Genomic DNA, 14,411 nt, shown 5'->3' with positions numbered 1-14,411 from the left:
ATTCTACTCTTTTTTTTTTTTTTTTTTTTTTTTTGTCTAAAATAAATAGAGAAGGCATTCTCTCAAATTTTACAATAGGATCACCAAGATGCCAGAAATCAGGAAAGGATTACTGTTTAAGTCTCAGGTTGTAGAGATGATATGGAAAAGTTGGTTCAATTGTTATGCTCAAAATAATACTACTACTTTTGTGGGTAACCAGGACTCTAATTCTAGCACTACTGTTATAAATAGAGAGACTTCTGACAAAGTTATGGAAAGGATGGTATGGAGTCCTGAGGAAAAAAGAAAAGGGAAATAACAAAATAAGAAAACAGTGAGATTCAGCTGGGCAGATCTCATTCACAAATTAGAGGAAATTGGTGCTGAGTTTAAAATGAAAGCAGTCATTTAACGGGCAAAAGAAAAAAAATGATACAGAAGTATAAAGAGTAGTAAGATAAATGTTAGGAAGAACAACTGGGGCTTTGGGAATAGGCCTATATAATTTATGTACTCCAGATTACAGCTGGAGTTGTGTTTCTTTTTCACACACACTCCAAATGAAAGCTATGAAGGTAGACTTTCCCACTGGATTTTAGAAGTATCTTAAAAACAAAAAAGAAAAAATATTTTTAAATTTTTTGCAAACATAATGTTAGGGGATCTAGATCACAAATCACAGATGAATATTGTTTAACATATGTACATTATTCTCTTTCCCTGGGGAGTTGTAGACAGAGAAGAAGTCAAGGATTCTTGGCTGTAAACTCCACTTTCACTGTAAGAGCTGATGTTTGGAGAGGAAGATCGAGATGGGGAGTCCATGTTCAAATCAAGCTTCATTGCAGAATCAGGACTTTCAATATCAGAAGTGCTACCACTCAATTTTGCTCTTTTCTTAGCTGCACTATTACGAAGAGACCTAAGAGAGTTCTGCATCTAAGAGAAAACAAAACCAATTAACTTTGCAAGATTAGTATGAACCCCTTATGTTAGTAATAGTTATCCTTAGATTTTAAATTCCATTAATTATACCTAGCTAGACACCCTTCAATCTCATACTAATGAGATGAATGCTACTACATATGCACAGTATAAAAACAGAGTTCGTCATTTGGATATTAATAAACATCCTCCTAAGTTGTAAGTTCCTTGAGAGGAAGAATTTGTTATTATTCACCATGATTTTTTTGCCAGCCAGCACAAGTCTAAATGTATGGTGTTAATTCAATTACTTAACAAATCACTGAATCAGAAGGTAGATATTTGAGTTAAAGTTAGAGAGATACAGCTAATCTTAGCTCACTGGTATGCTGATGTAGCTACTTACAAATTCCAGAAGAAGGTTAACAAAAGGTAAGCAGTTTTCTAAAGTCTGATGTTTATATCTAGCTTATACGTGTTAAGAGTTTAGAAAACAAATCATAGTACAGAACTTCTAAAGCTAACATTTTTAGAAATGCAGGACAGAAATGATAAAAAACCTAACACATTAAGGCTAAGAATAGAACTGAACCAATTAAGAAATCCAGAAGTACGTAACCGCTTTTATATTTTAATTCACAAGGTTAAGCATTTAATGAAAAGTTCTGCCTTCAAGTAATGAAAATGTCCATATACTTATTAACATTTGAATTATTATTCACACTTGAATGTTAGGTTCAACAAATCACTTAATGAACTTACTGCAGTACAGAATGGTGAGAAACAAAAACAAAATAAAACAAAACAAAACAAAAAACAATGAATTTGGAGTTAAGTGACCTGGACTTGAATTCTAGCCCTATCACTTAAACCTTGACCTATACAAAGTATAGACACAAAACATCTCTGAGCCTCTTCCAAAAACCAAACAGTAACAAATACACACAAATAAAACCAAAATAGATGGCGCTTTGCTTAACTCAGGGAGATACTGTGAAGATTAAGTGAAGTAATAAAAGTGAAAGTGTTTGATATATTAAATACTATAAAATATATCAATATATATAACATACTATAAAATATCAATTTCAATATACAAATGCATATAGAAGTAAAAGTTGCTTGATATACTTTCTTTTGTGACACAAGAATACTATTCTAATCCATAAAATGCTTAATGCCTTTTTTAAAAGTCAACTTACATCAAACAAGATAAACAGTGACCCATTCAAAACAATAGATAAGTGCCATATTAGCAACTAATGGGCAGGATAGGTCACTTTAAGCAATTACACTACTTGATTCATCAGTAGGGCTGCCTCCCTACTAAAAGCTTGAAAGATTGTCTAAAAATAGTGTCATCCTGTGTTTACTAATAATTACATACAAAAAATTTACCTTTCAATTATCCACTAAAAGAAAAAGGGTTAATTTTAATATACACAAAAACAATGCAAGGATATATAGGATTCAGGTGAAATTCATAAGCCATGTAAGACAATGCCTTTAACATGTTTCTTCCTTCAAATAAATTCCCTCCTAGCACTACTGAAATACAATGAGTTGGGGCACTTTAGACATTAATTTCATGCATTCTTAACATGACATATTTTTAAAATGAATATGCATACAAATTTACTGTTTTATTATTAAGCAAACTATCAGTATATGATGCTTACATCTTATAAACAGACTAAAATAATATCATGAAATCATAACTTAAGAGTTTCTTTTTATATATACAATGCAAAACCATTTCATATTTTGACATGAAATCAGGCAAACTAAAATGATAAAAAGGAGATATCTATCAAAATAATACTCTGAATCCAAAGAAATACAGCAATCACATTCCTTCTGACATACTTAGCATGTTAACATATGGGCAACATTTTTATAGCATAAATGGACTGAACTAAAATTCAAGATGAATATATAATATGATCTCAATTTAATAATGACAAAAATTTGTGCATATGCACAAAGTTGAGGCTCAAGAATATCCACTGGGGCTGGGGATATAGCTCAGTTGGTAGGGTACCTGCCTTGCATGCATAAGGTCGTGGGTTTAATTCCACACTACCAAAAAAAAAGATATCGACTGCAGCATTGTTTGCCATAGCCAAAGACTATTAATAGGACAAAATTAATTATATTAATGTACCATCAATAAATATATGAAAACTACAAAAACACATAAAACATGAATTAATGGTAATAGTAATTGCCTCTGGTGAAGAAGAGGGAGAAATTGGATTGGGAAGGGAACTATGTTTTATTTTATTCATTCAAAAACAGGAAAGAAATATGATAAATTGTTCATTGAGAATAATCAGTAATGTATTGCTATATTATTCATAATTTTAATGCAAAAGGAGTAACGTATGCATAGAAAAAGTACTGGTAGGAAATACATTAGTGTGAACAATAAATTATTCTGGGTAGTCATCTGGTGTGATGAATTTTCTTCCTAATAATTCACTGTATCTTCACATTTTCAGTAAGAAAATGAAATATTTTTACAAATAAGAAAGAGTGTGGGATAAAAAGTACTTAATATTTTTCCTGCAACTATAACACTATATAAATTGTAAATATTTTTAAATTATTAAAAATGATACATGGTTCTAACCTCTTCTTGATCCAAATCTTTATCCCTGAAATTTAATTCCGAAAGATCAATTGTAAGACTATCTTTCTCATTCTTCCAGATATCATCAGGTTCCTTTTTTTTGTGTCCCACTGTGCTTAAATCAGCTTTATCAGGCAAAATGTTTATTCCTCTTGGTATAGGAGGGACAGGCTTTGTCCCATTTAGGCCTCGTCGGGAAGACGGTGATCTCACCAAGGCAGGTATAAGTTGAACTGGAGTAGATTTTTCTTGAGAATTTTCTCCTGCATGAAAAATATGTATTTTATTTTTTCCAGAAAAGGAGTTATAGTCACAAATGATTGGAATACAGTGTTTTTAAACAAAATGGCACCTCACCATTTGACCCAGTTATACCACTCCTTATACCCAAAGTACTTAAAATAAGCACACTGATGCTTATACCCAAAGTACTTAAAATGAGCACACTACAGTGATGTAGCCACATCAAAGTTAATAGCAGTTCAATTCACAGTAGCCAAGCTAGGGAACCAACCTAGTGCCCTTCAACAGATGACTGGATAAAGAAAACTTGGTATATATACACAATGGAATATTATTCAGCTATAAAAAATAATGAAATTATGGTATCTGCCAGTAAGTGGATGGAACCAAAATAAATAAAATGAGATGAAATAAAATTATCACTGTACCATCCCTTAATGAATATAACAAAAATGAGCCACTTGAAATTTTTTATATTACATAAAAATAATTAAACAAACCATGTTAAATTGTCATTTATGTTCACACAAGTCATGACTAGTATCTGTTATGATAAAGTTCAAAATAAGCTAGAAGGGCTGCTTTTCTGGTATGATCTAATTATATAAGCAATATCTGAATGATTAGTATCCGTAAAGCAGTAATACTGGGCACTGGGAGAATAAGCTGTAGAAAGATTCACTAGTGTTGTTCAGGAATCAAATTCAGGGCTTTCCACATGCTTGGCAAGCCCTGTATCAGAGCTACACCAGAAGACCAAAGTTAGGCAACATAGGCTGGTCATGTCCATTACAAAGCACCATTGTTTGCCTGGTTCTGAAAAAGAATTATGAAGTGGTAATATAAGAAAAGAAATGATCATTTCAACTGAATTTTATATTATATACATTTGATTTATTAAACACACTTTTTTTTTTTTGTACCAGCAATTGAACCCAGGGGTGCTTCACCTCTGAGACACATCTCTAGCCCTTTTTATATTTTATTTTGAGACAGGGTGTTGCTAAATTGCTTAGGGCCTCACTAAGTTACTGAGGCTGGCTTTGAACTTGCAATTCTGTCTGTCTCCTACACTACTGGGATTATAGCATGTACCACCATGCCTGGCTTATGGAACAAAATTTTAATATAATATTTGACTTTACAGAGAAGACAAAAAATTACTAGAAGGGAATGAAGGTTCAGTGTTAAGAAAAAGTGATACAATTAACTAAATTATGCAATAAATTGACTATGGTTATAAACTGGAACATTGGTGTTATGGGGTAAAGGTAGATCACTTTACCTCAGTGGCTTGAGACAGAAAAGCATATAGGGTATAGGGTATACCTTTAACTGATTTTTTGAGACTAGATTTGTCTTGAATGAATTTATATGCTAATTTCAAGATTACAAAGTGGGATATTACTAAAAAAAACCCTAGATGTCCTTCAATTGATGAATGGATAAAGAAATTGTGGCATATATATATACAATGGAACATTACTCCATCATAAAGAATGATAAGATTATGGCATTTGCAGGCAAATGGATGAAATTGGAGAATATCATGCTAAGTGAGATAAGCCAATCTCAAAAAAATCAAAGGACGAATGATCTTGCTGATAAGCGGATGATGACACATAATGGGGGGTTGGAGGGGTTAGTGTTAGGTTTAGGGTTAGGGTTAGGGTTAGGTTTAGGGTTAGGGTTAGGGAGGGTGGCAAGAATGGAGGAAGGAAGGACTGTACAGAGGGAAAAGAGGGGTGGGAAGGGTGAGGGGGAAGGGAAAAAATAACAGAATGAATCAAACAACATTACCCTATGTAAATTTATGATTACACAAATGGTATGCCTTTATTCCATGTACAAACAGAAACAAGATGTATCCCATTTGTTTACAATAAAAATAAATAAATAAATAAATTTAAAAATTAAAAAAAAGAATTTTTTAGTTTCTAACAATTAAAAGAAAACAACTATTCAAAATAATTTTGGTATATAATAAGCATCCAATAAATGTTGAAAAATGAATGATGAATATTAATTATAGTGAATAATATGAATGATATTTTATAGTTGATGCTAAAATTTATTAGTAGGCTCTGAGGCAATATACATTATTCATTATTAACTGCCTGGTTCTAAGAAGGGATTTTTTAAGTGACAATAAGAAAAGAAATGATCATTCCAACTGAATTTGATATTACATATATTTGATCTATTAAATACACTGTAATTATTTTCCAAAATATTAACTAATTCAGAGAAAACATAATTTATCAGCTCTTAAAGATCTAATAACCTTATATATTAACACCAAAGTACTAATTTAAACACACAAATAAATTTAAACAAAGTACTGATTTTTACCATCAAATCTACCTGTAGGGTCAGATGGTTTTTGGCTGATGAGTTTTTTCTGTGGACTTGGCTTTGATAGTCCTTCAAAGGTTTTAAGAGGCCAGGAATTTGAGAAATTAACAGAATTATCTTGAGACCTCTTCGGAGATACAGTAAGAGGAGATGTGTGCTTAGGACTAGTTCGAGGTGATGAGAGAGGATAGGATGGAAGGATGAAGCCTCCTGGATTTGGATTTGGACCAGGACCAGAGTATGATGAAGTACGCTCTGTTTGACTACTGAATGTTTGCTGGGTCTTACTGCCAAAATTTAGGCTAACATATACTGTAACAAAGCAAAAGAAAATGTGTTATTTATACATACACATCTCAGGGTTTAAATTTTTTTTTTCTTTTTGCATTAAGATTTTCAGCCCACTCAGGTATTTGTATTTTTGTACGGTATGAGGTAAAGATCTAATTTAATTTGTGTTCAACTATTTTGAATCTTTAATTCCAAATTTCCTTATGGTATTAAAACTGTCTACCCTTTGCATATTTATTTTCTCCTTGTCAAATTATATATACATACACACACACATATATATGTTGCGTGTGCGTGCACACACACACACACACACACACACACACACACAGAAAAGTTCTGTCTTCTTAGGCAATTGTTCTTTTTCTCATTGCAAGGATACTCTAGTGCTAAAAATGGTTTTAGGTTTAGTGTGCATATTCTCCCTATCATCAACATTTACGTCTGCTTTTCTTTGAGACTATTTCCCATGATTTACCTTTTCCCAGTCTATATTGATGTATTTTAGATGTGGCTCTTAAAAATGGCATTTCAATAAAAAATAAAAATCTGGCCAGGCGTGGTGGTGCACACCTGTAATCCCAGCAAGTTGGGAGGGTGAGGCAGAAGAATCACAAGTTTGAGATCAGCCTGGGCAATTTAGCAAGACCCTGTCCCAAAATAAAAAATAAAAAGGATTATGGATGTACCTCACTGGCAAAACACCCCTGGGTTCACTTCCTAGTACCACAATCAATCAATCATTTCTGATCTCCATAATTTAAATGGTAAATCCTATCCATTCATATTTAGAGTAATTATTAATGTTTGGTTTTAATTCTACTATCTTCTTTTTTGTTCTTTATTTGTTTATTATTTTTTTCTTCCCTTTTATTAGTATTTTCTTCTTGCTCCTCAATGAATATAAACTACCATTTGTAATCTTTTAAGGGCTCCCTTCAATTTTCCCTTAATGTTTTAAAGATGATTTTACGTGACAAAAGACCTAGCCTTATACTGCATACACTGTAAATGAAACAAATAATTTTGAAGACCTATATCAAGATATATCATGACTATATATCATTCAATTTTTAATTCAAATCTGTCATGGTTAAGACCTCTACTTCTATCAAAACCTTATTTGGGTGGAAATGGAGACTTAGGTAGTTTTAGATTTACATATAAAATAAAAACTTTCAGTTCCCTGATTTCCATTATAGTACTTTATTAATAGTTCCTGATGCTCTTGGGGCAGTGTTTCATTACACATTTTAGGTGATTTAAAAATATTTCTTACAATTAAAAAAATATTTTCTTACAAATAAATCAAACATCAGATTTTTAAAAAATTTTTACTGTACATGGACACATTTATTTATATTTATGTGGTGCTGAGGATTGAACCCAATGCCTCACACATGCTACACATGCTAGACAAGTGCTCTACCACTGAACTACAGCCATGGCCCCCAGATCTTTTTTACCTTTTTTTTTTTTTTTGTGGTACTGGGGATCGAACTCAGGGCTTTGTGCTTGCGAGACAAGTACTCTACCAGCTGAGCTATCTCCCCAGCCCCAGATCTTTTTTATGTCTATAAATATACCATGTAACATACACCAATATTGGGAGCATTACAACATTTAAAATTGGGATGAGAACATGTATATGATTTGGCATCCATTCCCCAGGTCCTTCAGAGATCCTATGGGGAACATCAGTCAAGATGTAGCAGTCCTGAGAGAATGTTTAGTTAAGTTAAATTCTATTACACTGAGAAGTAACATGATATCCCTTTGTACTTCCTGCTCAAATATATATTGAAAGGTTATAGAAAACCAGAGTTGCTACACAGATCTGACAAAACACTAAGAGTGGAGGTATCTATGGCCTAAACAGAAACAACACAGCAAATCCTCTTGGCTTCTACTAAACAGGAGTCTCAGAAATATTTCAGAGTTAGATTTAGTATCATTAAGAAGGATGAACTAATCTATTGTTGTGTGAATTAACATAACAAAGAAAAAATTTAATAAGTCGGGCTGGGGATATAGCTCAGTTGGTAGAGTGCTTGCGGGCCCTGGGTTCAATCCCCAGCACCACACAAAAAAAAAAAAAAAAAAAAAGAAAAAAAATTTATGAAGTCATCTAGCTCTTTGGGGTGTATGGTGAGAAGTACGCTAAAATATAAGTCCTTTATTAACTAAATCTTCTTATTGATTTCATATGATCATTTATTTTCCATAACAAATATAGAAGCATATTGTTCTGACTCAAAAAGTTTTACTAGAAGACATTCAACAAAATTTAAAATATTTGAGCTGGCACAGTGGTGCATGTCTATAATCCCAGGTACTTGGGAGGCTGACATAGGAGGACAGCAAGTTCAAGGTCAATTTGGGCAACCTAGCAAAACCAGTCTCAAAGCTAAAAAGTATAAAGGGCTCAATGGTAGAGTACCCTTGGGTTCAATTCCTAGTACCAGGGATATGGGGGTGGAACACTTCTAGAGGGTTGAGGGTAATCACTAAGTGGTAGAGCACTTACCAGCTTATGTGTAGGCCATGATATATTCTCAATCACCCCGAAAAAGAAAAAAAATTTTTCTAGAAATATTTAATTTGATCCTATCTCTACAGAATAATTGTTAAAGCTATTAATTAGCAAGGAACTTTAAAATATGTTATCTCAAAATTCATATGATTGACACAACCAGTCTCAAATCCTTCCTTTTCTTCTGTATCTTGTTTCTTTGCTGAAATAATAGCTTGTTAGGAAGATATAGTTCCTAACAGTATACATAATAATTTCTAATAACCTTAAATTTTAAAGCTGTTGTGGAAATAATTATCTTAATCTAGTACTATTTAATGAATAATGTTATTTTCAGTTACTTGGCATTAAAATGCTCTTTTCCATTATAAGTTTCTAAGCTGTTTATTTATTTATTTATTTTAGGAGGGCACTGGGGATTGAACTCAGGGGCACTTGACCACTAAGCCACATCTGCAGCCCTATTTTATATTTAATTTAGAAATAGGGTCTCACTAAGTTGCTTAGCATCTCACTTTTGCTGAGGCTGGCTTTGAACTCCCAATCCTCCTGTCTCAGCCTCCCGAGTCGCTGGGATTATAGGCATGAGCCACTGTGCTTGGCCTAAATTTTTTATTTTAATCAGTTATTAGTTATAACAAAATCTAATATTTTAGGTAAGAATCATTAAAAATTGTTATTAAAATATAACATATCTTTCCTTTTTTGTAATGAGTAAAATTATACAAAATAACATAAGCTAGTATTGGAAATCATTAATATTTATAGATTATTTGTTTCCAAATAAATCTGGAACTTTACCTTTATCTGGATGAGTGTTATTTGTCCCCAGGAACTGTAAGTCAGAATCCACACTGCCAGTTTTACCACATATCTGTGAAAATCCAAGTTGTCCACATTTCCCAGGAAGATTTGTCTGATGAGTCCCAGTAGTACCTTTTGAAGGAAAGAGGTGAATAAACACAAAAGTTTAAAAAAAAAAAAAAAAGTAAGCTTTATTTCATGAATACATCAAATGTTGGTGTACTTCTGTGAGAAAAAAATAGTGAAAAGTACAGTGAATCAAGGCAAGCAAAAAAGGGAGAAAGCTTTTGGTATGGGCAAATCTTGAGTAGTGGCAGGGGTTTAAAAGGACAGAACAGAAAAAGAAAAAGTTTTTTTTTTTAATTGTAAACAAATGGGATACATGTTGTTTATCTGTTTGTACATGGAGTAAAGGCATACCATTTGTGTAATCGTAAATTTACATAGGAAAAGTATTTTGAAGAACATACACAAAGGCAATTTCTTCCTAATCTCTCCCTTTTCTCACCATGGCATGTTTCTCGAGACCTGCCTCCACTTCCTCCTGGTATCTTAAGTATGCTTACTACCCAAAAATGTTCCTACCGCAGAACTCTCGTTTTCTTTCCTAATATAACACATAGCATTCGTATAGTTTCTAAATTCATCCAGACATTTTATTTCTGTTTGAAAATACTATGGGATTTTATTGCATAAAGGTCTATACATTCTCCAAGATACTGAATACTATGTGTGAACTTTGTCCGAAATTTCCAGAAATGATAGAATTTGGATACTGAATAAATGTTATTTTACCTTCTACACCATTTTACCTTCCCTCTGGTATCATTTTGTCAACACACTTCCATTTTTCTTTTTTTGATAGAAAAAAGAATACAAATTTATTAACATACACAGGAAAAATCATAGCAGTGTGATTACCCTAATGTCTCATTTTTGTAAGACTAAATCTTTGTTTTTTTAATTGTTCTTTTTCCAAGGGAAAGTATTCTTTCCTTCTGGATATCTTTATAGACTTTTCTTTTTAAATATATTTTTAGTTGTAGATGGAAATAATACCTTTATTTTATTTATTCTTTTTTTTTTTTTTTTTTTTTTAATGTGGTACTGAGGATCAAACCCTGTGACTCACACATGCTAGGCAAGTGCTCTACCGCTAAGCATTAATCCCAGGCCCTGGAGACTAAATCTTGAAACCCTTTTCTATTCTCCTTCTTTATCTTTTATATTAAAATATCATATCTTCCTAGTTATTCTTTCCTATACTGCTTACAGCCTTGCTGCTCTAGTTTCTTTTTCTTAATAATAAAAGAAAATCTCCATTGTTCCTTAAGTCCTACAAATATCAGTTCAATATAAACATAAATGTTACAAATATAAGTTCAAATTTTTGAGCATTCAAGGGTTCCTCATATCCCAATTTATCTTTCACCATCTAAAATGAATCTTGCCTTGACAACTCCAAGAATATTATTCTTTTTGTGTGTGTGTGTGTGTGTGGTGCTGGGGATTGAACCCAGGGTCTTGGTATGTGAGGCAAGCACTCTACAAACTGTGCTATATCCCCAGCTCTCAGAATATCTTAAGTCCATTCCTAACATAAATCTTCATGCTCCTCATAGCTTTCTTCTAACTACTTGTACCATATGAATCACAAATGACTTTTCTATCTGATATGGCCCATAGATGTGACCATGTCCTCTGAACTACCATGGTAATATTTACTTTCTGCAACACTTAGGCAATTAAACATCTTTCCAGTTGCTCTAGCAGAACATTCTTAAAACATTTTTGATTCTTCTTCCTCACACTCCATATCCAATCCACTAGCAAATCATGTCAACTCTACCTCTGACATATAATCAGAAGCCAATCATTTTTCACTGCATTCATTGCTATCCTGGTGAAAGTTTCCATCAACTCTAACCAGGATCATGACAAGGGACTCTTAGTCAGTTCTCCATTTTTGCCTGTGTCCTCATTACATTTATTTAAAATATAACATCCAAACTGAGCTTGGAAAACAAAAAAGCAAGTGATGTCACTTCTTTCTTTAAAATGCCTCTCATTAAGAGTAAATTTTAGGGTTGGGGATATAGCTCAGTTGGTAGCATGCTTGCCTTGTAAGCATAAAGGCCCTAGGTTCAATCCCCAGCACCACAAAAAAAAAAAAAAAAAAAAGGACCCCTATCATTTCTTTAATTTTTACTTGTCTTCCTCTTACTCATTTCATTCCAGGCATACTAGACTCATTAATCTTTCTCAAACATGTCCCATACACTTCTACCTCAGTAACTCTGCACCGACTGTTCTTTCTTCCCAAAATCACTTATTCTCTCCTGATACCTAGTAGCTTGCCTCATATATTCTCATCAGAGTATGGCTACCTTTCACTGTATTACTTAAAAACAGTCCCTAGTCCATATTCCACTTCTCTTGTTTTATTTATTTTTTAAAATATATATATATATTTTAGTTGTACATGGACACAATACCTTTATTTATTTTTATGTGGTGCTGAGGATTGAACCCAGTTCCTCACACTTAGGAAAGTGCTCTACCACTGAACTACAGTCCCAACCCTCTGTTTTATTTTCATTCATAGCATCGTCTAATCTACCATGTCTTCCATTTATTTAATAATATCTGCTTCCCTTCCCAACTTGAATGCCAACTTCATTAGGTAGAAAGTTTCTCCTCTCTTGTTGACTGCTATATCCCCAGTATTTAGAAAAGTTTTTGACATAGAAAATATTCAATAAATATGAATGGTTCATTAAGTGAATATTGTCCTACTTTGTTACTTAACAGGATTCAGTGAGAAAACCTTTCATGGTCTCATGAGACAATCATTTCAAAATGAACATTTTTATCAGGTTTTTAATAAATACTTATTGAATCTGAATTGCCTACTAGATTATAAATTCTTTGACTTTTTGAATGGAGTATGAAGTTTACAGAAGTCTTTAACTTGAACATGTTTATTACCTGCAACTTTTACTTACCAGCTGCACATAAGGAATCTAGGTTAAAATCCCGACTATTCTGAAACAAATTTCTTGATACTCTTTTTCTGCTAAAACATAAATCATCATTGACTGGCATTCCTTGGGAGGGCTTTAATTTTGGAGATGGGATGAGGTCATATGGTGAAAACTATGAGAACAGAATAATAAATTAGCAAATTTGCATTTACTTTTAAAATATGACAACATAATTTAGACCCAATTATTAAATTCAGATAAGAAAAATGTTATTAAATATACAATGATACAAATAAACATTTACATATAGTAGATACAACAAAACTTTTCATTCTAGTGAATTTTTTCTCTTTCTTACTACTTCACTTCAATGCCTTTCTGTACTTTACTTTCCTATCATATATATCTGGCAACTAGAAAGAACACAAATGATGAAAAGGGTGAAATGACAACTTGAATGAAGACAGGAGTTACCTTGCTCTGCAGCAAAACTCCTCAAACTATGCCATCTTTGAGGATTAAACAACATATGTCAAACTGAAGGCCACTGAAAAAGAAGCAACTCACTCTCCTGTTCTCACTGAAGCAAATTCATTATCCATATTCTGCAGCTCAAATGTAAATAAAAAGGACATGGTAACCTTTGTCATGGTTCTTTTAGGAGAACTTCTTAAAAGTCTCTTGGGTTAAAAACAAGTACCTAGGGGCTAAAGGTGTAGTTCAGTGACATAGCATGCATGAGGCCTTGGGTTCAATCTCTAGCACCATAGAAAGAAACAAAAAATCCAAGTATAATTCTTCATATATGTCTAGTACTTTGTGGTTTCCAAGTCCTTTCTTATAAATCCCGTATGATCTTTAAGGTACAAAAGTGCCAGGATATAATTTTGAAGTTCTATCTAATCTTAAAGAGAGCATGTTTCAAGTATTCAGAATTCTTCACAGTGACAACCCCCATTCTTCTGGATCATTTCACATTAAACATGACTATAAAACATTCAGAAAAGTGAGTGAATTGAAAAATTATACTACCTACATATATATTTGGAACTTACAGAAACAATCAAATGTAGACACACAGTGAACTAAAATTCTTGTAAATGTGCTTCTTTGTGAACTTTGGGAGTAGCAGATAGCAATGATACGGTAAAATTAAAGATACATTCATTTGCAAAAACGAATTTATGTCTATTTGAAAGTTTTTTAGTCACTTGATTACTAGTGTTCAGCCAACATTAAACTTAAGATTTTTGTTTTATGGAAATATAATAAACAGGAATATCTGCATACCAATGTTCATTGCAAGGTTGTTTATAATAGTGAAAAGTTCTGACAAATGCCTATCAACATAGAATTGAGTATATACTATATGACTTTTATTATTTTAAAAAAGCTGTTAACAGTTTCCTTAATAAATGAACAAAACATATCCATTACCTTGTATATACCCTGTTTCCCTGTAATTTTTGTACCTAGGACAACACAGATTATTTTCCCATTAATAAAGATGATTCTCATGAATGTCTAAAAGCATTCAAACTCTAAACTTGCTTCATTCAGATGTTCAACTTTTATAACCTATCAAAACATTACTGATTAATTGTTCAAATCTGAAATGAGAATCAAGGTGTGCTTTTACCATACCTTCAAAATTTTGTTATAA

General features: G+C 32.6%; 1 protein-coding gene across 7 annotated transcripts in view; it reads right to left on the bottom strand.

The window, feature by feature from the left end:
• Togaram1 (TOG array regulator of axonemal microtubules 1) overlaps positions 1–14,411 on the bottom strand; it is an 88,098-nt gene that overhangs the window by 40,953 nt on the left and 32,734 nt on the right. For 4 of the 7 annotated variants that reach the window (XM_047539628.1, XM_047539630.1, XM_047539633.1 and 1 more), the window contains exons 2-6: positions 12,770–12,920; positions 9,762–9,896; positions 6,134–6,448; positions 3,539–3,801; positions 689–921 (exon numbers count right to left, since the gene is read on the bottom strand). In XM_047539628.1, coding sequence (XP_047395584.1) covers positions 689–921; positions 3,539–3,801; positions 6,134–6,448; positions 9,762–9,896; positions 12,770–12,920 — 1,097 coding nt within the window. The remainder of the gene's footprint in view (positions 1–688; positions 922–3,538; positions 3,802–6,133; positions 6,449–9,761; positions 9,897–12,769; positions 12,921–14,411) is intronic. The other 3 variants (XM_047539629.1, XM_047539631.1, XM_047539632.1) reach the window with 2 other exon arrangements.

The sequence above is a fragment of the Sciurus carolinensis genome, chromosome 2 (assembly GCF_902686445.1).
Source record: "Sciurus carolinensis chromosome 2, mSciCar1.2, whole genome shotgun sequence".
Taxonomy (NCBI): Eukaryota; Metazoa; Chordata; class Mammalia; order Rodentia; family Sciuridae; genus Sciurus; species Sciurus carolinensis.
This window is presented reverse-complemented; position numbering and strand designations above follow the sequence as displayed.